The sequence below is a fragment of the Capsella rubella genome, unplaced genomic scaffold, assembly GCF_000375325.1.
Source record: "Capsella rubella cultivar Monte Gargano unplaced genomic scaffold, Caprub1_0 scaffold_2, whole genome shotgun sequence".
In the NCBI taxonomy this organism is placed as follows: Eukaryota; Viridiplantae; Streptophyta; class Magnoliopsida; order Brassicales; family Brassicaceae; genus Capsella; species Capsella rubella.
Genome location: NW_006238922.1, coordinates 8,576,679 through 8,604,217, shown reverse-complemented (window position 1 = coordinate 8,604,217; position 27,539 = coordinate 8,576,679). Strand labels below are relative to the sequence as shown.

The following is a 27,539-nucleotide window of genomic DNA, read 5'->3' as shown; positions in this document are numbered from 1 at the left end:
ATTGTGAAATTGATAACATTGGAATTTACGGTCATTAGTATTTCAACATATTTCTGAAGTGAAAAGAGTTTAGTAAAATGACTCTCAAAACATGAAGACGATTTTGAAACAAGATGGTGACACACACCATCATAGAAGAGGAGAAGATAACAAATCACATAAAAGCTCGATCAGTACAATAACTCTCTGTTGATGTCTTCCAGAATTTGCTTCTGTAATGATGTAAATGCTTTTACCCCACCAGAATCAGGACAGTCCACTAATGGCTTCATGCCATAAAATAAGAAAGAGAAAGAGACAGCACCTTATGGCTTATTGTTCTATTCTATGGTGGATCCTCTAGTGTAACAACATTACTTCTTGAACTATCTAATACTTGATCATCTATTTATTTCACCACATCCCCTTTTGGTTGTTCAGAGAAGCTTAATATTACCAATAAAAATAAGAGATGTGGCCTATGGGTATAGGCTTGCTATAGTGGTTTAGGTGTCTCATTCTAGCTAGCATAGCAATGCCTATATAATGCCAACAAAGCAACCTTAAAAGAGGAAATAGTTCCGGGAGAGAGGGACTGAATCAGCTGGCTCACACGTAAGGACCTCGCCGTTTGCTGTGACAACATATGTCTCTGGGTCCACGGTGATGTCGGGAAGCGCATCATTCAGCTTCATGTCGAGTTTTGTGAGCTGCCTCACGTTGGAGACTGCTATAACCCTCTTCTTAAGTCCATAAACTTCTTTTACCCCGTTTCTCAAGGCAGCCTAGGTTAGATAAGAATAAAGAAACTATAGTTATTATATGTTAACTGATCCACAAATCAGTTTGAGAAAGAGAAGACCAATTCATACCTTGCTGACAAATGCAACAGAGTTTTCACTTCCGGCCTTTCCAAATGCTCCAAACATAGGTCTCGATGTGACCTACCGTCAAAGCAAAGAGTGTTATATTTCTTAATCAACCAGGTAAACTTAAGAGACGTGTTGTTAAGAGAATATGTCCAGAAACTAGTAGTCAGTGTTGCTTACTGGCTCAGGAGTGGGTATGCTCGCATTTGCATCTCCCATATTAGCCCATGATATGTTGCCTCCCTTGATTATTATTTCTGGTTTTGCTCCAAAGAAAGCTGGTGTCCATATAACGAGATCAGCCAGCTTCTTCTCCTGCAGAGCAGTGCAATTTTACAAAAAAAAAACTCATTAACGAATGCAGGCAATAATATGTGCATAAGAAACGATGTTTCATACAGTTTTGGCATGTATTGGACGACAGAGCAAAAAAACTTGTACCAGGAAGAGAAAACATACCTCAACCGAGCCAATTAAGTCAGCAAAACCATTGGCTATAGCTGGGTTTATAGTGTACTTTGCAATGTACCTCTTTATTCTCGCGTTATCATCATCAGTATTAGGATCAGTGGCTCCCCTCTGAGCCTTCATCTTGTCAGCAGTCTGCCAAGTTCTGCTTATTACCTGCAAAAAATGGAAATCACAATTTTCTTTTCATGCAAAGTGCAAAGTGTAAGAGGCTACAAGAGAACATGCCACAAGGCACAAAGTAAGCAATCTCTGCAGAGAAGAGATAGAAAATACTAGAATCTAGCAAAGAGTCGAAAAACTCTTTTGAGAACATAGAGTATCAAGTATTGATTTCACAAAATGTTTATGGTTAGAGGGTGAACCTCTCCAATGCGACCCATTGCTTGTGAGTCAGAAGAGATAATGCTGATTGCTCCCATATCATGCAATATGTCCTCTGCTGCTATTGTTTCAGCTCTTATCCTTGATTCAGCAAAAGCTACATCTTCTGGGATGTTCTTGTCAAGGTGATGGCACACCATCTGATTGTGTTTGCATGTGAGTTTATGAACAGGTCGAAAGTAATATACTTTCATTAAATTCTCATACCAGCATGTCAAGATGTTCATCTACAGTATTTTTTGTATATGGCCGTGTTGGGTTGGTTGAAGACGGTAGTACATTTTTTACTCCACAAACTCTGATGATATCTGGCGCATGTCCACCACCAGCGCCTTCGCTGTCCAGAAGGATTTAACAAAAACAGCACTTCAATATTTGCTTCAAACATAGGCAGTAACCTTACTTTGGTATGGTTGCTATTTATCTAGTTTTATCAGCTTGAACTGGGCAATTGATGCAACAAATTTAAGATACTGTCATCAACCAACCCAACATGGCCATATACAAAAAAAAATACTGTAGGTGAAGAGGTGAGCTGCTGATGAACCTGTGGTATGTATGTATTGTTCTCCCTCGAAATGCATCGATTGTGTGCTCCACAAAACCCGATTCATTTAACGTGTCAGTATGAATGTTCACCTGTCAAATAAAAACAACTGAGTACATTTGGCAAACTTTCAAATATGTTCCTTAAAAGAGGATGTTAGTATAAAGAGCTGACTTGGATATCATATTCTTCTGCAACTGCCAAACAATTATCTATTGCAGCAGGAGTAGTTCCCCAGTCCTCATGCAGCTTCAATCCCATTGCTCCAGCCTCCACTATGTGACAAAGCTCTGAGGGTTTAGCTGTATTTCCCTAACAATGATACATTTGCTAACCGTAAGAGTTCTACTCAGTTATTGGTGTATCCATCTTAGGAAGTGCAGACTTTTGGAAAAAGATGATTACATGAATAACAAGCATATCATTATCAAGATGAACCATATCCAACCTTTCCTGTAAACCCAAAGTTTAGTGGCAGGCTATCCGTGGACTGCAGCATTAACTTCATATCGAATGGAGAAGGGGTGCAGGTAGTAGCACGTGTACCATAAGCAGGCCCTGTCCCTCCTCCAACCATAGTTGTAATACCTGCATATAATTACGAGTTAGAGTGATCAGTGTTCTAAACACTTGCAAACTTATGCTTTCTCTCCCATACATGAAAACATGAAATAAGCACATTCCAAAATGGATAATCTGTTCAAGGAGAATATATGTAGTCAGGCTACACTACTCACCGCTTGACACAGCTTCGTATACTAACTGCGGACATATGAAATGCACATGACAGTCAATAGCTCCTGCAGTTACAATCATTCCTTCTCCAGCAATAACTTCAGTCTTATTCTAATAAAATCAACAAGAGGAGGTAAGTAGCCCAATATGGTAACTACAGTGTTCATACAGTGTATCAAAATTACCCCTATAAGCATATTGCTCTGCACACCATGCATGGTATCTGGATTGCCTGCTTTGCCAAGACCGACAATATGACCATTTCTAATGCCAATATCTGCCTTATATATTCCTGTATAATCAATTATCACACTATTGGTAATGACAGTATCCAAAGAAAGAGCTTCAGATTGCTCTATCCCTTGTCCCATGCCTTCTCTTAGAACTTTTCCACCACCAAATACACATTCATCTCCATAAACAGTATAATCCTTTTCGATTCTTGCATATAAGTTGGTATCACCTAGCCGAAGCTTGTCGCCAGTTGTAGGACCGTACATATTTGCATACTTTTCACGCGTAATTGTAGTTGTAAATGTAGGATCTTCCCCTGCTATCCCTTCACTGCAAAGAGGTCAATAAAAACTTGATTTTGTTGAATATGCAAGTGAATAGACCATGTTGAAACTCAAATCTCGAGAACATAAAAAATGCAAAATAAGTAAGACTTAACCTAACATCAGCATCGTCGAGGTGCTTAAAGCCTCTTCTCTCCATGTTTTCCATCACAACTGTCCAATTGACATCATCAACCGGACCGTCAACAATACCATTTCCTCCCCTTATCACTTTATTTCCACCAATATTCACAAGTACAACGCTTTTTCTTTCTCCTGGCTACGAAAAACATAACAATTTTCACTGACAGGACTAAAAACATGGTCGTGCCTTAGCCAAAAAATGTAACAAAAGGCATCACATTAACAGTGTGTAATGTGACAACAGCAGAAAATCCCTTAAAATGATGCACATACAAGCTTTTTCAAAAAGGATTTCAAAGGTTTTCTAATGTTAATATTGCTGTCTCCATAAACATCTAGATAGAATAGATACTGAAGAGGTTTCTGATTGAGGCCAACTCAAAAGGTACATGAGGAATGAAACAAGAGACAGAGATATTCAGAAACCCAACCTCAAATCGTACAGCGGTTCCAGCTGGTATGTTTAGACGCATACCAAGAGCTTTACGTCTATCAAACACCAACAATGGATTCACTTCAATGAAATGGTAATGACTTCCAACCTGAAAAAGAGACTCTGAAATATTAAATATAACGTCTTTGGTGAAATCTATCTCCATCCATATAAAAAACCAATGAGGATTGCAACAGAGAAGAAGCACGAAATGCCGAAATCACACACCTGAACTGGTCTGTCTCCAGTGTTGACGACTTTCAGAACTACTGCCTTCCTTCCATGATTTATAATTATACTTCCATCTCCATATTTTATATCTCCAGGAATTACATCCTCATGAACAACTTCTGGAAACTTATCCAATGAAGGGACTACAAAACGAGCCAATAAACATATCATAATCAAACTACATTAATAATATTACAACTTCCACAAACAAGCAAAGTATATTAGAAAACAAAAATGAAATTTAGTGGTAGAATGAAACAAACCTGGAAGGAAAGATCCATGCAAAGCTAATTCAAGATTCCCGTTTTCAGAAGAAATGGGTTCATGAACCGTGACTAACTTTGTACCATCGCGAAATGTCCCTTCGACCTACACAACACCAAAACTAGTTATCGACACAGCCGTTGCAAAAACACAATGAACATAAAACATTTGCAAAATCTATAAGAAGAAAAGCAACAGAGATAAAGTTAATGAATACCACCTGAACCGTATACAGAAGATGAACAACAGCAGGAAGAACCTGTCTCCTGTAACAAAAAAAAAAACAAGAAAATGATAACCAAGTACTTAGTTGTCTAAAACACAGAACACAACTGAATCAACAGTATATAGTTCAACTAATCACCTTCCTAATAGTTGTCTCCCAATATCCATCAGCTCAGCTACGCTTTTCTCACCATCACGAATAAACTCAAGAATCTACACAATCATTATTCGATAAAAAAAAACAAAAAAAATTCAAATCTTCTAATACACTAAAAATAAGTTTACTAATCGTCAAAAAGAGTATACCTGAGTAGCAATGAGAGCTACAGCTTCAGTGTAATTAAGTCTAATACCACGAGCAAGACGCTTCTGTGCAAGGAAACCTGCTTGATGAAGCTCTAACTTCTCAATCTCTCGAGGCAACAACTTCATTTTCTCCTCCTCCACCAGAAAATTCGAAAAGCAGATAAGTCAACGACCAAAGACTTCGCCGGAAAAAAAAAAAAAAAAACAGATCAACGAAGGGACGATTCCGTTGACGAATCAGTGATTCGCAGAGTCACACAGTACAATGTTCAATTTATCTAATTTTGCTTGCTTACGTCATAGATTCCGATTTCTTTTTATTAGGGACATTTTACTATTTTAGGCACCGAGGTTCGAATCGTTTTCCCTGCGGTTAGAAAAGCGTAACCGCTCGTTTATAGCTGAAATCAAGATTAACCGATCGCTTTCCTCTGACTATGTATAAAACTCTCAAAACATACTAAAATTTTCTTAAAGTTTCTCTTTCATTTTCTTGGAAAATTTTTTACAGGCGAGAAAAATAAAACTATCCTCTCGAGATTTACGAGCTACATTCATCATAAATGGTATGCAAAATTTTATTTGTTCTCTACTCTCAATAATCTCAAATATTCAAAGCCATGTTTGGGTTAATCTTTTTTTTTTTGGTATTGGATTTTTGACAGGAGCAAACAGCGAGGAGGAGGCAGCGACGTCGTCCTCTTGAGACATGTGGTGGTGTAATACTCTCAATGGCTCGTGTTGTTTACACAAGAAACAAGACTTTAAAGAAGAAGAATCTGACCTCTTCGGTTCTGCAGAAACTCTTCGATTTCGTTGTCTTCTTGATTTCCTTGACAAGTCCGTTTCATCGACATTTTCTCGCGGTTCTCTCTGTATTCGACGATCACATTCTCGCGTTGCAAGAGACTATCGAGACTTATTTTCCTTCTACCAGCTTTGTGTTTTTTAAGATCTCTGATTTGCTGATCGTTTTAGAGACTCTTCCTGAGAGATTCGATGTGTTCTTGAAGAAACTTCCGAGTATGATGAACCGAGTTGTGTGGCTAGATTTGGTGCTGGTTTATGTCATTTCTTGGCTTGGTTTGTTGGTGAACATGTTGGGACGTTGGAGGGATAAGAACAAAGGGACCAAGGAGAAAGAGATCACGGTGGATAGGAGCTTTAGCAGATCAGGATCAAACTTGCAAGAAGAAGATGAAGAGAAGGAGAGATTAGGGACTGAGGGGAAGAAAGCAACGTACAAGGAGGCATTGCAGAGAGGAAGTAGCGGAGAAGATGGCGGTGGAAGCACTGGTCGTAGCAGTAGCAGCCGCGGTGATCCTATTTTGGAACTGTTTGAAAATGGATGGATTCAGAATCCCATCAAACGAAGTAGTAGAAGCGCCGATTCGCTCACATTCTCGCGTTCTGATTCCTACTCAACCTGACCTTTTCCCCTTCAATTCTGCATTAGCACAAAGCATTAGACTAAATGTTCAGTCTCTGTACCAACTTCTTGTATTCATTACTTTGTAAATATCATATTGATGATCCATTTTGTTAACTCTACTACTCTACTGAGCATTGTCTTCTAGATCATAAAAACATAAGGTAGAAGGATAACAAGAGATGGTGTAATGATGTTAAAATTGGGGTTTTTGGTTTATTTATATTTACCTGATATACATCTTTTTTTGGCTTAACCAAAAGAAACAGCAAAAAATCTGAGTATAATCACAATGGGGCCTGTACATATCTTCTTCTCTATGATATAACTTCTGTAACTTGTAAAAAAGAAAAAACAAAGCTTTACAAACAAAGGTTTTTGAGTATTATATTTTGTCTTTCTCACTGGCGAATCGAGTAGCTTTTCTTCCAGAAGAAGCTGAATGGTCTAGCCAACGACTTTCTTCTCGACATTGATTTCGACAAGACTCTCGGTTCAAAACCTTGAACTGAAGGTGAAGCAGGAGTTGATCCATGGACAGTCATTGGTGCTGAGAGAGATTTCCGGGGAGGTTCCTTTTGTGGCGGCTCATCTCTGTTTGGAGATGGCTGGTCCCGTTGCTGCCTTTGTTCCCTAAACAACATTAGAAGCTTCTGAGACTTCTCCCTGCCTCGCGGACTCCCGTTTACTGAGATTGACACTAATGATGGTATCACACCTTCTTGTAGCACCATTTGGATACAAGACTCTCTTCCGTTGCATAGAATCAAAAGACATGAAACAGCTTGCTCCTGCTCTGTTGTGTCACCCATGTCTAGCACTGTTGCTAGACTGCTGATCATGCCCTGTGATGATACAGCTCCATCTTTTCCCTCCTGGCTCGAAGCTAGATTTAGCAATACGGCTAATGACTTCTCTATCCACAAATTTTCACCTGTTGACGCGAGAAGGCCTTGGAGGCTCTTGATGATGTTAGATGAAAGGAGTGCAGAAATATTGGGAGAATATGTGGAAAGGTTGTATAGGGCATGAAGAGCATCAAGCTTGCATTGGTTTTCGGTTGTTCCCTGAAGAAGTTGCACAAGGAAAGGTACAGCTTGGCTTGCACCTATCACGGACTTTGCCTCATCTAGACAGGAAAGATTAAGATAAAGCGCGGTTGCTGGACCTTGGGATTCAGAAGAAGAGATCATTTTCTCTAGCAGCGGAATCACCCCAGAAGTTAACATCAATTCTTTGTTCCTGCAGGCCATGGAAAAGAAGAACACAAAAAGTAATGAGAAAGCCATAATCCGTTATTGTACTACCAACATTAACAGAACAGGAGGTATAACCTGTTATTGTTGACGGCTAAATTGAATAGAGCCATAGCTCCTCTATCCTGTGATACCACATTTTTTTCATCCACAGCTGATTCTAGGTACCGCAACAACGCTTCAACAAACCCGTTGGCTCCCATGAAGATCCTGGCCTCTTCATCATCCTTGAGCAATAGCCTGATCTTTTCTACAACCTTGCCTTTTTTATCCAAGTCCTTCTCCTCGTTTAAGATAGCCAATAAATCTTGATACCTTTCAAGTACATTTACATCAGAATCCTCATCATCATCAGACACAAAACTTTCTTCCGTGTTTTGTCGTTCGACTACAGTAGTACCATTCTCCTCCAAAGGAACAATTTTTATGCCTGCCAGTTTACACGAGCCTATACTATTGACTGACTTTGACTTGGTGGACTCAGAGTCAGAGAGAGCAAGTCTCCAGTAGTCGAGCTCTTGAGATTCCGGCGGTCCACTAGGGATTTGAGTTCCATTCTGTTCACACCAGCTCGCAATAAGACCTTTAACACAGTTATTGGGAGTCAAGGATAGATGTTGGAGCTGCTGTTGAGTCTTTGGGCAAGTATTATGCCCATCACTGAACCACTTCTCAATACAGACCCGTTCATATGTCTGCCCAGAAGCAATAATGACAGGATCACACATAAGTTGCAAAGATATGGGGCATCTCAGTTCTTCGGGTGGAACGGGCATCTGTCCTGATTTTATGCTGTTCATGGGCTTGTCGTTCAAAGAACCAAACCTAGACAGCTGGCGGCCAAACCCATGAACACTCCCACTATCCTCAGTAGGAGAACATGGATTTGAACTCTGAGAGTCATTCTCATCCAGAATTTCACTTCTGAATAGCTTGGAGCATTTTCTCATAAGATGCAAAAGATATGCCACAATTGATTCCTTACGCTTGTCTTCTTCAGCGCGTGCCCTGTCAACGAGTTTCTTTAAAGCCCGTCTTTCCGCCAGAGCCACTCTAGAAGAAGTGATACTGAGTCTAGCAGCTGCGCGGTGGAAAATTTCAAGCTCGGTGTTGTCATTACAGTTGTCAAATTTCTTCCCTTGTTGGAGCAGTGCAATAATCTGATCACCAACTTCCTTCTCTGATGGATCAAGTATGAACCTGGTGTTCTCTAGTTCACCAACAATCTCCAAAATCTGAAGAGATCATATATATAAACCATCAGACTTCTCAATTAGGACTAATCATAGAAAACTGTACACATCAGATCTCTATCTTCAACAAGCCAATAAAAACAAAAAAAAACCTGAAGAACATACTTATCAAGCAACAACAGGACGAACTAGACTTTAATCATCAGAAATGAGAGAATGTGCAGTGAACTGAATCAAACATTACCTGTGATCCAATTGAGCTAGGAACAATGTCTTCCACACGTTTAAGACCATCAATGAGAGCAATCTTTGCTTTCTCAAATTTCAAAAGAACAGCATCCCCTGTTATGGCCTGTTGCAAATTGTAGACAAATTAAAGACGCCAAACACACACAAAAAGAGAAAGCTTAAAGACTCGTCAAAAGAAAAAAGAAACTGACCAAGTAAAGTTTACTACACTCAGAACAGTGCTGAAGAATATTCTTTGCCTTCTCAAGTGCAATATGCAAAGAACACAAAGCCTGAATCCCTGATTTACTTCGAGGTCTTGCTCCTTCCAAGGAAGGAAAGATTGAGAGTACCTTACAAAGAACTCCTGATAGTTCTTTACACATATCTCCATGTAACTGCGTTTTCCATATAAACATAAGCTTATATCACAAAACTAACATCAAAGAACAAGAACATAAATCTCAAAAACACACAACCCTCTTAACATATTGAACTCAGATGATAGAAAAACTAATCCTTTAAGATTAACCCAATTACTTACTAATTGAATTGGAACAAGGTCTGCTAAATCAAAAATGCAAAATTTATCCCTATATCAAAATCAGGTAATGAAACCGAACCTTAGCATCGCTAGCCGCGAAAAGATTCTCTTCAAGCTCTGTCACATCCATTGATCCCCAACCTCACCGGACACAAACTCTAAACTACAGAACAAAACAAAATTCCCAATAAATTACTGAAAACAAATAAATAAATTGAATCATAAAACTACAAAATTGATTTAAATAGAAATTATACCTAGCTATGATCTCTTAACCCAGGAAACACACACAAAAAAAAAAAAAACATAAATTTTTTTTTATTCAGACATGGAAATTTGTTTTGCAATAACGGAAACTGAAACAGCTCCACAAAAACCGGAAAATTCTACGATTAATAGAAACGCGAAGAAGAAGAAGAAAAAGAAAACAAAAAGAGACAACTAAAAATAAAGCTGCGTAGAACACGTGTGGAACCAGCAACAACCAAAAATGGAAAAACAAAAAAAAACAATAAAGAAGACAACAGAAGAGATAAGATAGAAGTCAAAGTAAAAAAAACACAAGACATACCGGAGAAATTGAGACCAGCCACGGCGGCTTCATAAAACAAATTAGGGTTTTTGTTCTTGGCAACGATCCATAGGTTTTTGAGATAGAGCCAGAGTTAGAGAGAGAGAGAGAGAGATTGTGATATTTTTGGATTTGGAGTGGTGGTGGAAGTACTTAAGAATCTGTGTGTTAATTAAATTAATTTTAAGTTAAGAACGGCATTACCGTGACGTTAATTATTATTATAATTGGCAAATGAACGCTTCTCTTTAATAATTTAATTACTACTTTTAGGAAGTTTTCCAAAGACAATTGAGTTATGTAATTTGTACTAATTTGTAACTTTTATGACTAAAAGATTAATTTTGGGTTAGTTATTAGAAGTTAGACTTAGGAGTATTATTAATCAACTTTTTTTTAAAGAGTTTTATGGGTAACCTTTTTTTTGAGAAGAGATTAGTGCGTTATATGGTTGCAAAATAGTGCGTTTTTTTGGTTTTCCATCACATTGTTAGTGGGAACATGAACTAATTGTCAGTTAAATTATGACATTATGTTATCCCACTTGATCATTTTTTTAGCAATTTTTTATACCAAATAATCAAATTGAGTTTTTCTTTTCTTTCTAATTAAAAAACCCACTCGAAGATTTGCTTGTTCCATCCACCAGTTGGGTATATGCGCCTCTTTAATAATTCATTTCGTATGCTTCAGTTTTCTTAATTATATAGTTCAGTTTACATATACTTTATACTTATTAGAATGGAGTTAAATTATAAATTAAAATTAAATTATAATCTCTATTTAGCTTATAATGATCATGAAGTTTAATCAAAATTTCTCATATTTTTATCAGTGGTGGACATTTCGATTTTTTTTCTTCTTGCATTCGATTTGTAGTCATCAAATTCGTTCACCATCCTGAAAATTTTGACTAAGGATGGAAATATCGCATTTTAAAAATTTAAAAGAGAAATCCAAATAAAAGGGTTTGACCAATCCAGAGAGTCTGTGTCATACACAAACGCATGTTTATTCAATTTTTATTTTTATTCTTTTGTGATTTTTTTGGTTGTTGTTGTTGTTGTGAATTTGCATGTTATTGGTTCTTTTGTAATGAAAAATCAATATGATTGATTATCAATCTCATATTAAATCTTACACCAATTAGCTAGTTCGATTCGGAGAGTACTCACAAAAAAATAAAAAATAAATTCGTTACATCCTGGTCAATCAATACAAAGTATAGCTTTTGAACCTGATGATGAAAGACTTTTTGTCTTTATGAAATATATAATACTCTTTTAGTTTCTCGTTGCTATTTTGTTGTCTACCAGCTGTAGTAACTCGGAAACTTCAACGGACAAGACTATAGACTTCAAATTTGTCTCCAAGCGTACGTAAGCTTGAACTTGTGAGTTAGAGACTTTGATCACAAACAATATATATGTTTGTCCTATAATCCAATCTAGTTTCCAAAGTTTCAAAATTTTCTGTAAAGTATGTGGTCAAATAGTATGATCTTTCTCCATCTCTTTACTTTGTCTCTCTTGTTAGGACAATCATGGAGTGAAACAGATACGCTTCATCAAGGCCAGTACTTGAAAGATGGGCAAGAGCTCGTCTCTGCTTTCAAAATCTTCAAACTCAAGTTTTTCAACATGGAGGATTCAAGAAACTGGTATCTTGGGATTTGGTTCAACGATCTTTATCTTGATGTCCGGGACAGACCTGTCTGGATTGCTAACCGTAACAATCCAATCTCGGAACGCTCTGGTAGCCTCACAGTGGATTCTCTTGGCAGATTGAGGATTTTAAGAGGTTCATCAAACATGCTTGAGCTAAGCTCTACGGAAGCCACAAGAAACACAACTTTAAAGCTTTTGGATTCTGGAAACCTTCAGCTCCAAGAGATGGATGATTCTAATAGATCGGTGAAACGGGTTTTGTGGCAAAGTTTCGATTATCCAACAGATACCCTTCTTCCTGGGATGAAACTTGGTTTCGATGCCAAGACCGGGAAGAGATGGGAACTTACATCATGGTTAGGTGATACTTTACCATCTTCTGGGTCTTTTGTCTTTGGGATGGATGCTAATATCACAAACATATTGACCATCTTGTGGCGTGGGAATAGCACGTACTGGTCAAGTGGGCTATGGTTCAATGGTCGGTTCTCTGTAGAGGGATTAAACGAATGTGGTTTCCTCTTTTCCTACGTTTCAACCAAGAATGGACAATATTTTACGTATCTAGGTCATGATCAGAACGATGCCGAGACATTTTTCCCCACCATAATGATAAACCAACATGGCGATTTGCGTAGAGTTCATCAGCAACGTATAAGGCAAATTTCTAGGAATTCGAATTGTTTGGCTGCAGGTAACGTAGTCTCGGATAGGCCATATGGGTCTACTTCAGGTAACTTAACGTACCCTTTTTACTTTTTCTTCTAATGATGTTTTATTGTTGTTTAATTAACTTCATCAAAATCTATATTGGAGACTATAAGTTTTTTTTTTTGGAATACTGAAGATGTGGTAAGCAAAGAGAAGAAAAAGTTGGAAGCTTGGCATATTGTTCTGGCATCACTGTTCCTAATGGTACTTGTGATTTGGTTAATAATCTATCTTGTCTTGAGGAAATTTAAAGTTAAAGGTAGAATAACTGTTTCAGCATTACTCAAAAACACTTTTTATCCCTAATATTAATTAATTTTCTTACTAACAAGTTCACCTCTATTTTGTTTTTTAGCAAGTGCTATATTTCGTAGAGTATTCTACTTTCTATGGAGAGAAATCACTCCACAAGGTATGTCAAATTTTGTATAAGCATGTGTAAGAATTAGCCGTATTGAGCTGTTTTATGTGATTTTTTTGTTGTTTTAGTGATTGGTTTTATACAGAGAAGACTTTTATCGCTGAGGTTTGGTTCAACAATAGACCAAGAAATGCTACTACGTGAATTGGGAATTGATAGGAGACGCAAACACAAGAGAAGTGAAAGGAAGAATAATAACGAGCTTCAGATTTTTAGCTTTGAAAGTGTAGAACTGGCAACAGATTACTTCTCCGATGCAAACAAGCTTGGTGAAGGAGGTTTTGGTCCTGTCTATAAGGTACGTTGTCCATACATAGTTTCATATTAACTTAATAATATCCTCTCTTTTTTAAATGTTTCCACCACTTTCTTGAAGGGGAAGTTACTAAATGGTGAAGAAGTGGCTATCAAGAGACTATCTTTAGCATCTGGTCAAGGTTTATTGGAGTTCAAGAACGAAGCTATGCTTATTGCGAAACTTCAGCACACAAATCTTGTTCAGGTTCTAGGATGTTGTATCGAGAAGGATGAGAAAATGCTAATCTACGAGTACATGCCCAACAAGAGTCTTGATTACTTCCTTTTTGGTGAGCTTTCATTTAAACTTTTAAGAGTCTTTAGATATTATATTAATTCATCTGAAAAAAATGTCTACAATCTTTGCAAGATCCCTCGAGGAAAAACGTTTTGGATTGGACGATGCGGTTCAGAATCATGGAAGGAATCATTCAAGGGCTTTTGTACCTTCACAAGTACTCGAGATTGAAAGTGATACACAGAGACATCAAAGCCAGTAACATTTTGTTGGACGAGGATATGAATCCGAAGATATCGGATTTTGGAATGGCTCGGATATTTGGAGCTGAAGAAACCAGAGCCAATACTAAAAGAGTTGCTGGCACATTGTAAGTTAAAGAGTGACCAGAACACAAGAAAAGGATTCTTCTATTAGAGAATAAAGACTTTCTTGTGTTTGATATTATGTGTAGTGGCTATATGTCGCCGGAGTACTTTAGGGAAGGACTATTCTCGGCGAAATCAGATGTGTTCAGCTTTGGGGTTCTAATGCTCGAAATTATTTGTGGAAGGAAGAACAATAGCTTCCACCATGACTCAGAAGGACCTTTGAATCTCATAGTTCATGTAAAAGCTGAACTTCTTCTCTCTTTTGTTAACATTCTCATCTTGCTTAGTCTTTGGATCTTTGAAACTCTGTTTTCTAGGTGTGGAATATGTTTAAAGAGAACCGCATTGGCGAGATGATAGATCTGTCTTTGGGAGATTCCGCTCTTGATGAGCCTCAAGTGTTGAGATGCGTTCAAGTTGCTCTGTTGTGTGTACAAGAAAACCCTCAAGATAGACCAAATATGTTAGACGTTGTGCCCATGATATACGGCGAAGGCAACAATGCTCTTTCTTTGCCTAAAGAGCCTGCTTTCTATGATGGTCCCCGGAGAAGCTTTCCGGAGACAGAGGTTGAGCCACTAGAGCCGGAAAATGTATCGGTGAATAGAGTTACCATCACGGTGATGGAAGCAAGATGAAACTGAAAATAAGGATCAAGAAAATTGATGATAGTAAATGTGAATCTCATTACTTGAAATGCTTTACTTCGTTACACGGATCATGCATTTAGGAATTCGGATACATACACTTACTTACTCATGTATACATATTCTTCTCAACTTGACTCCAAAACACTTTATACACAATTTTTTAAAATTTTAAATTTTAAAAACCTTAAAGGTTCTACAAAAGATGGAGAATTAAGACCATCTCCAATGGTTTTTGCTATTTTTTCCTCTATTATAGAGGAACTCTATAATAGAGTTGACTTTTGCTCCAATGGTTTCCCCTATTTTTTCTTCTATAATAGAATATTCCAAATAGATTCTTTTAAAATTTTAATATTAACACCATCTCTTTATAAAAATTGCATATTAACCCATTTACTTTAACTTTTATAAAATTTTAATAAGACGATTATTTTTATTTAAATTAAATATTTATTATAAAAACATTATATTATATATTATGTTTAATTAAAAAATACATCACATTATATAAAAAAACAATAAGATACTACATTATTAACCATCAACTAATGCATTTCGAAGTGAGAAATGAGCTTCTTTATCTTTTATTTTTCTGAATCGACCTAGAAACTCTTGGAAACGAATATCATCATCTTCTGCTATTTGGACCGCTGGAGGTGGAACTTCTCTTTCAACTTCAATTGGTGCATCGAGATCACGCTCATCCTCAATTATCATATTATGTAAAATTATACATGTAGTCATTATGTCATGTAACACATTTTTTTCCCAAAAACGTGTTGGTCCTTTCAAAATAGCAAAACGAGATTGTAGTACTCCGAATGCGCGTTCCACATCAAAGACAACAACAATTGGAGATTCAAAGTAAAAATTATGCTTTGAAAGAGCAGAAGGAAGAAAACAAAATTTTATTTTGTGACTTGAATACCTTACATCCAAATGTTCGTGGATATTTTGAGGCGGAACAAGCACGAATTATACAAAAGCGGAATGATCAACAACAAAACCAACAAGCTCCTCCTCCATCTACTTCGTTTGGATCGTTTGGACAATACTTTAACGACATTGGTGGATCCGGAAGTAATTTAGGAGAATATTAAGTAATTTTTTGGTATTAAAAGTATTATTATGGAATAAATGAAAGAATAAAATATTTTTTCCTTCAATAAAAATAAAATCTATTATTTATATATATTAACTTTTACAAATGGTAGTCTCAAATTTTAAAATATATATTTATATTAAAACCTTTAAAATATTTTATATTATTATTAGTGATTAAATATATTTATTTTATTTATTTTATTTATTTTGGTCATAAATAAAAGAAGTTTGAGATTAAAAGGACTATTTTGCAAGAAAATAGTTCACCTCTATTTATAGAGGAAAAAATAGAGTTCCTCTATATATAGAGATAAAAATAGCAATCTCTATAATAGAGGTGGATATAGAGGTGGGTTGGAACAAAATTTGCTATAAAATAGAGTTTAGAGGAAGAAATAAAGGTGGGTTGGAGATGCTCTAAGGAACATATGCATGAAGAAAACATAAAGGAAATTGCATACTATGTACTCAGTTGACAACTTAATTAAGTATATATCATTCTTCTTTTCATAATTAGGTCTACTTTTTTGTGACAACTTTAGCCTCAGAGTATTTAGTTAGTTGATAACCGAATTAGCACAATAAATATAAACTTATAAATATATATATATATATATAATATGTTATCGTGATGATTCAGTTCAACAAATAATTACTAATAATATATGTGTCAATAGTTACCTATAATTAGAAATCAAAATATGTATACCTTTAATAAAACATGGTTAAATATATTTTTGAGGTTTAGATTTTATTATTAAAACAAAATTATATATCGGTTTGTGTTTATAAATGAGACTTGTGGTTTAGATTTTACAATTAAAACAAAATTATATGTCAGCTTGAGTTTATAAAGGAGTGGTTAAGGTTTAGATTTTACAATTAAAACAAAATTATATATCGGTTTGGGTTGATAAAGTAGTGGTTAGGGTTTAGATTTTACAATTAAAACGAAATTATATATCGGTTTGGGTTGATAAAATAGTGGTTATATGTGTACATATTTTGTTTCCATAATTTGTTTCGTTTTATGAATTTATTTTTTATTTATTTTAATTTTTGTCTGACATGGCATTATACTTCTTATTTTTATTGGTTAGAGTAATAAGAGGTGAACAATAAGTTTGACAGTAGGGTGAACTCAATAATTGCTCTATATAATATTACTTAACATGTTATTGCTATTTTTGACATTCAAAGTTATATAGTAGGTTTTAAAATGTAATTTACTATTATTTTGTATATGGTATAGTAATTGAGTTAACACGGTAAATATAAACTTATCACATAAATCATAAATTATCGCGGTACAAAACAATTTAACACGATATATTTATAAACCTATATGTATATATATATATATATATATATATATTGTTATCATGGTAATTCAATAGTTATTCATCTAACTTATAACATGATTTTACTTATGTATTTGAAGAACAGTATCGTCGATATTTATATCATTATCTCGCTAAATAATTTGTTAGATGCAAAATGATATTTTTGTCCACTTATACAAGTTAATGAGAGAGAACTAATTATACATTTATCAATGCTATATTCTTAATTTTGTAGTCAATTGAGTATAAAATTTTAATTTACCCAAACATAAAACATTGAGATTCATTACATTATATACCATATGCGCCGCAGCTTGAAGTGTCGTATTGTCTTCCATTCTCCATTTTTGTTGATGATGTAATTTAGTGTGACATACAATTTTTTTTAGGTATAACATAAAAAGTATAATGAGAAATTCTTGTATTTTTCAACAAGTCATGGGGAATTTTTCTGAAGTCCTTATCTCCGGTGATGATTATGACATTATGAGGCTTTCTACGCTTTCATGATCCCACCATATATTGCGCACTAGTTTGCACTGATCCACTTTAAAGTCGTAAATAAGGTACTATTATTATAGAACTCATCCACTTTAAATAAAGTCGTCAACAATATTTGATTCTTTAATCATTTTTTTCTTCACTTTGAAACAATTGCATTGTTCATATTAGATTTTATACTTGTAAGCTATCTCTTGAGCTTTTGGAGAAAAAAAGTTTGCATCACTCACGATTTTATATGTAAAAAGCCTTTCTTACTTAGTGAGAAATTTACTTTTTGTAATATTTAACTAAATATTAAAGTAACAAACAGATAAATTAATACATACTTAAACTATGATTTTGATTTTTGAACAAAGATGGTACAAGACAAGGTATGACAGCTAGTGTAAAGCAAATATAGGAGTATTTATTTTTTCATGAATTTTGATATTTTCTAATACTCTGCATCATTCTAAACCCCACACATAATAGTCTCAATTTGAAGTCTATAAACATAATTTTTTTAGATTAAGTAATGATTGAAATAAATTGATACTGTAGTTTGCTTAATTGAGTTTACAACGTAACTGCATATATTTCCTTTCTCTTTTTTTTTTTTTTTGTTATATATTTCCTTCCTTCTTTAACATCAACTGATCAAAGTAATCAAGATAGATCATCATAGAACATAAACATTAGATCATTTTTTTTAAAAAAACTAAACCAAATAGAATCTTTGATTTCATATACAATAGTTTTTTTTTTTTTTTTGGTGAACTTTGATTTCATATAGTTTAAGTAACATACACATCTAGAGAATGTTGATGCCTCTTTGCAAGGTATTGAAAACAATGCTGACTCCAAAACACTTTATACACAATTTTTCAAAAACTTAAATTTTTAAAACCTTAGAGCAACATTATAGGGAGTATGTTACTTAGGGTATGTTAGCATTAATTTAGTATTAAATTTGGAAAAGTAGAGTTTAAAAGTTTTAATTTTGTTTTTAGTTTTGAGATGTGTTTATTGGTAGGATCTTAAGTTGGGTATCTTAGATTTTTTTTTTAAATTAAATAAATTTATAATTTGTAATATAAGAAAATTAACTTGTGTTTTCCATGTATGGCTAATTTTATTTGGTTTTTTCTTAACATTAGAAAACTATAGTAATGTCATAATAAATGATTTAAAAAAATTTTTTTTTAAAAAAATTGTAATGTCATAATAAAAAAAAAAAAAAAAACTTGCCTAATCCGATTACGCCACGTGGCGTCTCTTAACCCATCAAAAGAATCATTATCCAACTTACGTATGTTAGAAATTTATTTTTTTGATTAAAACCCCTACATCCTCTTTAAAACCTACCGATAATGTTGGTCTTAGCTTCTTTCTAACCATTGGAGTATGTCTTTTCTAAAAAAAATCTTCATAAATATCTAAACTTTTGATTTTGCAAAATATGGATAAAAACCCTCGCTCTAATATGCTTCATAACTAATATATAGAGATTAATTACATTAGTTAATAAACATTAGGATTAACTTACTATTTTTTAAGGATAGATAACCATTGTTTTAAACAAACAAACCGAAATGAAAAATAAATAGTTCAAACCGACGAAAGGAAACAAAGACACAACCGAATATCATTGCCCACTCTCGATGCGGCCATGTCTCAGCCAGATGTTTAGGTTTCCCGTTGGTCACTTCAGTACTCTTTCTTGCAGGTTTGAGTTTTTCGAGCTCTAAGTCGAACTCGACGATTAGTAAGAAGACGTAAACGATTATGAAAACGAAAACCCGTCTGAAATGTTTTCCTCAAACGTTTGCTCTTACTTGGAAAATGTTCTAGCTACAAGATGTAAAGATGAAAACATAAGTATTTGGAAACGTGAAAACATAAATTTGTGGTGACTATAAATCTAAAGTTATCATTAAAGAGAACTTGCCTCTATCCCTCGTAGTCGCTCGTACTCGACTTCTTGTTTAAACTCAATAATTTCACCCTCCTGCTTGAAACAGGTTGTTTCACAAATGGTTGGACAATGAAACAATGTATTGATATAAGTAGAGAGAAAGATAGCTTACATCCAATGCATGTTGTTCACTTGAGAGATGCTTCCTGAAATCATCAAGGCTTTTGCAATCACAATCGCACGATTTGCAATAAAACATTCCGGTAGATTCTTCACCTTTTTCACTGCACTTTTGAAGAAGGTGTTTTCTTGTCTCTGAAAGTGTTAAAAAAAAAACACTAAGTAGAGCTCAGGCACAGCGTAATTAGGTAATGGATGATGAGAGGACAAAACAAAGACCTGCCAGTAAGCTGTCCCAGAGCCACTCTGCAGAGGTGACCAGGACTGACATTTGGTCAGGCCTATATGAATAAGCGAGAAAAAGGTTGTATATGGTCAGTTGTTGTGACCGGGCTAGAGCTACTGAGAAAGTAAGATGATCGGATATGACCATCAATGTAGCTGGAGGAGGATTTTGGTTTTGCCAATCAACCAAATCAAAGAAAATGTGCTTGGATGTGGCATCTGTTTCAATTCAATACAGGAAAAGTTATTTCACCAGGGACAGTTGAAATTATAATAAAACCTTAAATATTACAGAGATGATAACAAACTAACCGGAAATGTTATGTGCAATAGAGACTCCAGTGGAAGAGAGCCCTTGCAGGAGGTGATCAGGGGTTTTTGTTTGGTCGCCATAGCCAGTGATGGAGACAGGACCAGAGTAGCCTAGATTCTTGAACGCGGCTTCCAAACTCGGACGCACCCTGCGAGCATCGTACCCCTCAGGAATCGGACAGTCCTCCATGTCCCACCAAACCTCTATTTTAGATTTCCCGTATGCAGGCCTGGCAGGGTAGTTCTTTCCCCACGTCCTCGTTACAGGGTCAAGTTCTCGAGCACAAGGGTGTGTAATCTCCTGTGTGGAATAAAGATAAATATGTTGTTGTTGTTGCTGATCAAACAATTAGAAATGAAACAATATATATGCTTTACGTACGTACCCTCAGTGCATGCTCTCTACTCCAGAGATGCTTCTTGAATTTTTCCACGGTGTTGGTCTTGAAGAAATTGCACGATTTGCAATAAAAGAAAGCATGTGGTAGAAATTTATACGTTTCTCTGCAGATAATTGGTTCATCAGCGGGGTACCATTTTAGTAGTTTTTTCCAGGGCCACTCTTTACAAGTGACCAGGGGTGAATAATACTTAAAAACAGAACTGATCGAGTTAGCCACAAAGATGTTGTATGGGGACTGTTGTTGTAGCCGGGCCAGATCCCAAGCGAAGACATCATCCACCTGATTAGATATGAGCATCATTGTAGTCGAACAAGAGTTATGGTTTCGCCATATCAGCATATCCGCAAACATGTGTGCGCATTTGCATTCTATTGGAAAGATAGTTGAAATATTTGATTAGGGTAGGGATAGTTCAAACTTAATTAGAGAATTAATATTATAATTAGATAACAGTTAGACTAACCGGGAACGGTATGTGCAACACTGACTCCAGTGGAATAGAGCCCTTGTAAGAGATGAGCAGGGGTATGTTTCTGGTCGGCATAGCCAGTGATGAAGACAGGACCAGAGTAGCCTCGTTTCTTGAACGTCCATTCTAAACTCTGACGGACCCGACGAGGATCATAACCCTCGGGAACTGGACAGTCGTTCATGTCCCACCACACCGCTATTAGCGCTGTCGCGAATTCAGGCTCCGCCGCATTGTTCTCATCACACATATTCCTCTAAACCTAAACTAATCACAGCGCAGCGCAACTAAGTCCTCCATCTGTTTTTTAAAAGTATGATGTAGTGTATAAATTATATAAGAGATTAGGGCATGTGTGTCTTTCCTAAATCAAAACTAGGGAAACACCGTGCTTCGTTTATTAAACATGTGTTTTATTTATATACTAGAACATGTGTTTTTAACTTTTAACTTTGTATAAGAACATAACAATCAAAATATAACATAAACATTAGATCATTTAAAAAAAACTAAACCAAATAATATATTTGATTTCATATACAGTAAAACCTCTATAAATAAATAATGTTGGGACCATGAAAAAATCTATATAGAAGTTTTAATTTATCGATAAATTAATAATTATTAATTTATAGAGAGATTTTCCTAATTTTGAAAGTTTTTTCGAAAAATAAAATAAAAATAAGATTTATACATGATAATTGGTATTTTATATAACCAATTACAAAGAAAATAATAACAATAATGTCTTGAAAGAGAATACTAACAATTTTTTATATAGTAAAATATTAGAAATAAATTCTAACAAAAACTAATGTGTCTATATATACATATATTTTGAAAACTTTACCTAATTATTAATTTATACTATTGATGGAACCATATATTTACAAAAGATTTTCAACAAAAGTATTATCTTATTATTTTATCGAAATGTGTCTAAAATTACATTGGTCCCAAGTTGGGATCAGAGAAATTTATTAATTTATAGAGATTATTAATTTATCGAGTATTAATTTATAGAGGTTTTACTATAGTTTTTTTGGTGAACTTTGATTTCATATAGTTTAAGTAACAAACATATCTTTCAAAAAGAAAAACAGTATGCATGTTACGTAGGAAACCAGCTACGTACTAGTCTACTAGATGTTCTTTGGCTTCAGATTTAGAAATACATATACACCAGTCTCTTATTCATTGATTTATTCGTATAAAATTATGCTCATACCTCTCTTCTTCAAAAGACAGAATAATACAAAGACAGACCTAACGATTAAGATAATCGAAAAGAACATGACTTGGGTTCAAAGCAAAAAAAGGATTACGGTATCTTGAGAGTAACTCATCCAAATGGTGGAATCAATGAGTACGCATCATCATCTTCTTCCAATATATGCTGAACCCATCATTAAATAATCTTGGTGTAAAACCTGTAATATATAAATCCAAATCATCATTATAACTAGGAACCTATCTACTTATTTTGTTCTACTTTATTCTTTTTGACATATTGTGTGTGAGTGATAAAGGTTGGAGGAAAATATAAGAACAAAATAAAGAGAAATTTTTTTTGGCTATTTTTTTTTCTCCACCAAGAAGTTATGGACGTGAATTCCTAGTTCTTGAATTGATCACATGTTTAATTAGTTTCTGTTTTCCCTAAACTCAATGTTCTTGAATCAATCACATATATATGTGTTATGATTTCACACCGTACCAATAGAATATATATGTATGGGTAGTGCGTACGTGAGAGACGAAGTAGTTCGTTGGTCCATTCTACAAATTGAACTACCACATGACAAAAACACATACCAAAATGGTGTATTTTGCGTACATTGGTCGGGGAAAGACACATACGAAAATGGTTCAATTTATTGATCATGTGAATAGAATTAAAACTGAGCCAAGCCTGCCAAAACCAAGTAAATCCTCTAAGCATAGCAAAACATAAAATTTAAAGCCACTTTAATTCGAGACTAGCAACAATGATGGTAAAATAATTTAATTTCAGTAGATATATAACACTTACTTATAAAGTTGTAGAGAGAGTAGAAGACACATGATATAATTAATAAAAAATGAGTTAAGTAATCTCATTTTGAAAGTTGTCTCTCATCATAATTTCATATTAGATGAGATATTTCATGCTTTAGTTTGCTTCTAAGCGTGTTTTAATGATTATAAGGTGATATATTAACAACACAAACGCCAAATAGTATATTGAAGTTTAGTCGTTGTCATTTACTTGAAAATTCTTATTGATCACCCCCTTTATGATGTTTGTAATTTGTCAAAAGTGTTTGGTTAGAAAATAACAATCTTTGATTACTAGCTAATTAATTTTGTTTTTCTATATAAAAAACCGCATTATTTATTATATACTGTATAAAAGATCTATGATAGTATTGACTTTGAGTGTTTGAGAGAGCACCAAAGCACGTGTCAAAGGGCATGGATATATTTAGATCGGCGGCTAAGTGAAAAAAGGACAGTAACAGTTCCCAAGGAGTTACCACTACAGATACAATCTTTGTGTTCCGTACACCTTAATCCCTCTGTTTATTACCCTAATCTACGTTTGGATTTAGTTTAGTTAATCCATGTTTGTGAGGACCATTTAATTTTAATTAAATTGGTATCAATTAAATCCACATGTTATATGTTTACCCTTTCTTCCAAAAAGTCCCAAAATTACAATCTTCCCACTAGTGGTATAACATAAAAAGGGATAATTTTTAAAAAATATATAAAAAATGGTAAAGTAATATATGTATCAGTTAAAAACGATAAAATAAAAATATACAACAATTGAATTTTTTTATATTTAGCATCCGTTTTAGTATTGTTTTCATAATAGGTTACAGCAAAAATGGTATAATTCTAATACCATATCAATATTACCAAAAACATAAGGTTAAAATAAAAATTAGGGAAGTAATTAAATAATAATGACAATGAATAAATGTGATTGATTACAATATGATAAAAAAAGGGTATAACTAACATAAATAAATACCATCAAAAAACCCAACCAATCTCTCTCGTCTTTAACTCCTCACCCTCCTCCTCCTCCTCCTCCTTCTTCTTCAACTCTCTCTGTTAATTCCACACCATAGAAATGATCCTTCTCTTCTCACTTCTTCTCCATCTCCTTCTCAACACTTCTCCGTCACTATCTCTCTCCCCCGACGGTGTCGCCTTACTCTCACTCAAATCCGCCGTGGATCAATCTTCCTCATCCTCTTTCTCCGATTGGAACGACAACGACTCCGATCCTTGTCACTGGTCAGGTATCTCATGTATGAACATCTCAGACTCTTCAGTCTCCCGCGTTGTCGGAATCTCACTCGCCGGAAAACATCTACGTGGCTATATCCCTTCGGAGCTCGGGTCGCTTGTTTACCTCCGTCGTCTTAACCTCCATAACAATGAGCTTCACGGTTCGATTCCGACTCAGCTCTTTAACGCGACGTCGCTTCATAGTCTCTTTCTCTACGGGAATAATCTCTCCGGTGCTCTTCCTCCGTCGATCTGTAAACTCCCGAAGCTTCAGAACCTCGATTTGTCGAGCAATTCGCTCTCCGGAACACTTTCTCCTGATCTCAACAAGTGTAAACAGCTTCAGCGTTTGATCCTCGCCGCTAACAACTTTTCCGGTGAGATTCCTGGTGATATCTGGCCGGAATTGAAGAATTTAGCTCAGCTTGATCTCTCTGCTAATGGATTCACCGGAGAGATTCCTAAAGATCTCGGAGAGCTTAAGTCTCTCTCCGGTACTTTGAATCTCTCTTTCAACCAATTATCCGGCGAAATCCCTAAATCGTTGGGGAATTTGCCGGTTACGGTCTCTCTTGATCTCCGGAGCAACGATTTCTCCGGCGAGATTCCTCAGTCCGGTTCGTTCTCTAACCAAGGACCAACCGCATTTCTCAATAACCCGAAACTGTGTGGTTTCCCTCTCCAGAAATCTTGTAAAGATACTGATCAGAACTCGCCGCCGGGGACGAGGAAGTCGCCGGAGAATAATGCGGATTCGAGAAAAGGGTTAAGCACGGGGCTGATCGTGTTGATCTCGGTGGCTGATGCGGCGAGTGTAGCTTTAATAGGGCTTGTGATAGTTTACTTGTACTGGAAGAAAAAAGACTCTGAAGGAGGGTGTAGCTGCACAGGTAACGAGAAGCTCGGTGGTGGTGGTGGTTCGGAGAAAGGGAAGTCTTGTTGTTGCATGGCGGGGTTTCCGAAAGAAGACGATTCAGAAGCAGAGGAGAACGAGAGAGGTGAAGGGAAAGGAGGAGATGGAGAGCTTGTAGCGATTGATAAAGGGTTCTCGTTTGAGCTTGATGAGTTGTTGAGAGCTTCTGCTTATGTGTTGGGGAAGAGTGGGTTAGGGATTGTGTATAAGGTTGTGCTAGGGAACGGTGTTCCTGTGGCGGTGCGGCGACTTGGGGAAGGGGGAGAGCAGAGGTATAAGGAGTTTGTGGCTGAGGTTCAAGCTATGGGGAAAGTGAAACATCCTAATGTTGTGAAGCTAAGAGCTTATTATTGGGCTCCTGATGAGAAGCTTTTGATCAGTGACTTTGTTAACAATGGTAGTTTAGCTGATGCTCTCAGAGGTAAACCTTTTACTTCTCTCTTGTTCTATTGACTTTAGGTTTGACTTTGACTTTGTCAACGCTAGACAAGACATTAGTGAGATGAAAGGTTTAGATCTGAGATAGTTTTTGTAGGGTCTAAATCTTATTTTCATTGAGTGGCAAAGATTCCCTTATACTAATTCTTCTTCAAGCTTAGTACATTACATTTCAATATTCTATTGAGAACAATGATCAGTTAGCTGTTTGTTTTCTTATAAATTGGACCAAGATTTCTTTCCTTTTTAGGCATCTTTTGTTTGTTTTTTAGTTTAGACAAGTAACATGTAAAAGAGACATGTCTTGTAAGACAATTCTACATGCATGAATAATTAGTATTAGTACATGATTTAGTGTTGTGGTAAAGAGTCTTAGAGTAGAAGTAATTAGTAAAAAAACAGAGTGTGGAAACAATGATGAGAAAGGTTTACTTGTGGGCTACGAGTAATGATTTTATATATACCCACCCACTTCCCTGATCCTTTAGATGAGCCGTCCTTTTCTCATCGTAACTCATTATTTCTTTTTAATATCTGATAGTTGTTTTGTTTGTTTGTGTGTGTGTGTGTGAATAGGGAGGAACGGTCAACCATCACCGAGCCTAACATGGTCAACGCGACTAAAGATCGCAAAAGGAGCGGCGCGTGGTCTAGCTTATTTACATGAGTGTAGTCCAAGGAAGTTGGTGCACGGCGACGTCAAGCCTTCTAACATACTTCTTGATTCCTCATTTACTCCATTCGTTTCTGACTTCGGTCTCACTCGTCTAATCACGATCACGGCGGCTTCCGCCTCTTCCAACGAACCTTCTTCCTCCTCGGCTGGTGGATTTTTGGGAGGAGCTATACCTTACACTTCCATCAAACCATCGGATAGATCTAATGGCTATAAAGCACCTGAGGCACGACTACCTGGAGGCAGACCCACTCAGAAATGGGACGTTTATTCTTTTGGTGTTGTGCTTATGGAGCTTCTCACTGGGAAGTCTCCTGATTCGTCGCCGCCAAGCTCTTCTTCGTCGTCCACACTCGTTGTCGAGGTACCGGATTTGGTGAAGTGGGTGAGGAAAGGGTTTGAAGAGGAGACTCCCTTGTCGGACATGGTAGATCCAATGTTGCTTCAAGAAGTACACGCCAAGCAACAAGTCTTGTCAGTCTTTCATCTTGCTCTCGCTTGTACCGAAGGTGACCCGGAGGTCCGGCCACGTATGAAGAACGTCTCAGAGAACATTGACAAAATCTGATTCAATTATTATTTTTTTCTTTTTTCTTTTTGAAATCCCTTCGATAGTTTGTTCTTACACGAGGCCGTTACGTCACTCCCACGTCTAGGGACCAGTGGTCGATTTGTTTTTTTATTGAATAATTAATTATTTGTTATGAAAATTCAATTAAATGGGTAATACATTGGCTTTAAATGGCTTTTGTCTTTTAATTTTGTTGTCTTTACTCTTGCCTTTTAAAAAGCAACTCCCACTAAACGGGTTCCTAGTAACACATGTCTTGTCCTTCAGTTCCACTCCACAGTCGGATGTGATATCTTCCAAGAACCATTCACTTAAAATTTCGATTCTGATCGAGTTTTTTTTTTGTTTCAACCTTGATTTCACCTCAAGACATTCAAATCCTAATATTCATGTAAAATGGTTTTAGTTTTTTTGTTTGCCTTTTAACGGTCCTTTGAAGAGATCACGTACTTGTGTGACTGTGTCATTTGGTTCTTTGACAAAAAAAAAGTAGATTTGGGGTTTAG

General features: G+C 35.8%; 5 protein-coding genes across 8 annotated transcripts; 3 read left to right on the top strand and 2 right to left on the bottom strand.

Moving 5' to 3' along the window:
• Nucleotide 1: 1 nt before the first annotated feature.
• On the bottom strand, nt 2–5,376 carry LOC17894952 (urease). 2 transcript variants are annotated; one of them, XM_006300842.2, is made up of 18 exons: nt 5,143–5,376; nt 4,976–5,049; nt 4,832–4,877; nt 4,611–4,716; nt 4,345–4,490; nt 4,115–4,225; nt 3,656–3,819; nt 3,168–3,546; nt 2,985–3,093; nt 2,696–2,835; nt 2,422–2,559; nt 2,248–2,339; nt 1,908–2,037; nt 1,682–1,840; nt 1,308–1,472; nt 1,029–1,163; nt 852–923; nt 2–764 (listed from the first exon to the last, which is right to left on the bottom strand). In XM_006300842.2, exons 1-18 carry the CDS (start codon nt 5,266–5,268, stop codon nt 543–545), a joined length of 2,514 nt encoding a protein of 837 aa, XP_006300904.1. In that variant the 5' UTR covers nt 5,269–5,376; the 3' UTR covers nt 2–542. The 2 variants fall into 2 exon arrangements, with proteins under 2 accessions (XP_006300904.1, XP_023643864.1); XM_023788096.1 differs by having other exon boundaries at nt 4,976–5,058; nt 5,143–5,209.
• Nucleotides 5,377–5,813: 437 nt separating this feature from the next.
• LOC17894527 lies at nt 5,814–6,592 on the top strand. The gene has a single exon (XM_023788308.1). The coding sequence runs from the start codon at nt 5,874–5,876 to the stop codon at nt 6,570–6,572; it is 699 nt and encodes a 232-aa protein (XP_023644076.1). The 5' UTR covers nt 5,814–5,873; the 3' UTR covers nt 6,573–6,592.
• A 162-nt stretch (nt 6,593–6,754) lies between these two features.
• Nucleotides 6,755–10,466, bottom strand: LOC17895076 (U-box domain-containing protein 7). Of its 3 annotated transcripts, none has more exons than XM_006300703.2 (6): nt 10,364–10,466; nt 9,872–9,955; nt 9,461–9,646; nt 9,265–9,372; nt 7,906–9,062; nt 6,755–7,813 (listed from the first exon to the last, which is right to left on the bottom strand). In XM_006300703.2, the coding sequence occupies exons 2-6, from the start codon at nt 9,920–9,922 to the stop codon at nt 6,973–6,975; spliced, it is 2,343 nt and encodes a 780-aa protein (XP_006300765.1). In that variant the 5' UTR covers nt 9,923–9,955; nt 10,364–10,466; the 3' UTR covers nt 6,755–6,972. The 3 variants fall into 3 exon arrangements, with proteins under 3 accessions (XP_006300765.1, XP_023643762.1, XP_023643761.1); XM_023787994.1 differs by having other exon boundaries at nt 9,872–9,950; XM_023787993.1 differs by lacking the exon at nt 10,364–10,466 and adding an exon at nt 10,050–10,329.
• A 1,378-nt stretch (nt 10,467–11,844) lies between these two features.
• Nucleotides 11,845–14,902, top strand: LOC17896588 (G-type lectin S-receptor-like serine/threonine-protein kinase At1g67520). Its single transcript, XM_023787788.1, has 8 exons — nt 11,845–12,763; nt 12,878–13,000; nt 13,097–13,153; nt 13,231–13,460; nt 13,539–13,749; nt 13,830–14,067; nt 14,152–14,305; nt 14,386–14,902. The coding sequence occupies exons 1-8, from the start codon at nt 11,845–11,847 to the stop codon at nt 14,704–14,706; spliced, it is 2,253 nt and encodes a 750-aa protein (XP_023643556.1). The 3' UTR covers nt 14,707–14,902.
• A 9,318-nt stretch (nt 14,903–24,220) lies between these two features.
• On the top strand, nt 24,221–27,196 carry LOC17895886 (receptor protein kinase-like protein ZAR1). Its single transcript, XM_006300731.2, has 2 exons — nt 24,221–25,769; nt 26,363–27,196. Exons 1-2 carry the CDS (start codon nt 24,275–24,277, stop codon nt 27,028–27,030), a joined length of 2,163 nt encoding a protein of 720 aa, XP_006300793.1. The 5' UTR covers nt 24,221–24,274; the 3' UTR covers nt 27,031–27,196.
• Nucleotides 27,197–27,539: the final 343 nt, after the last annotated feature.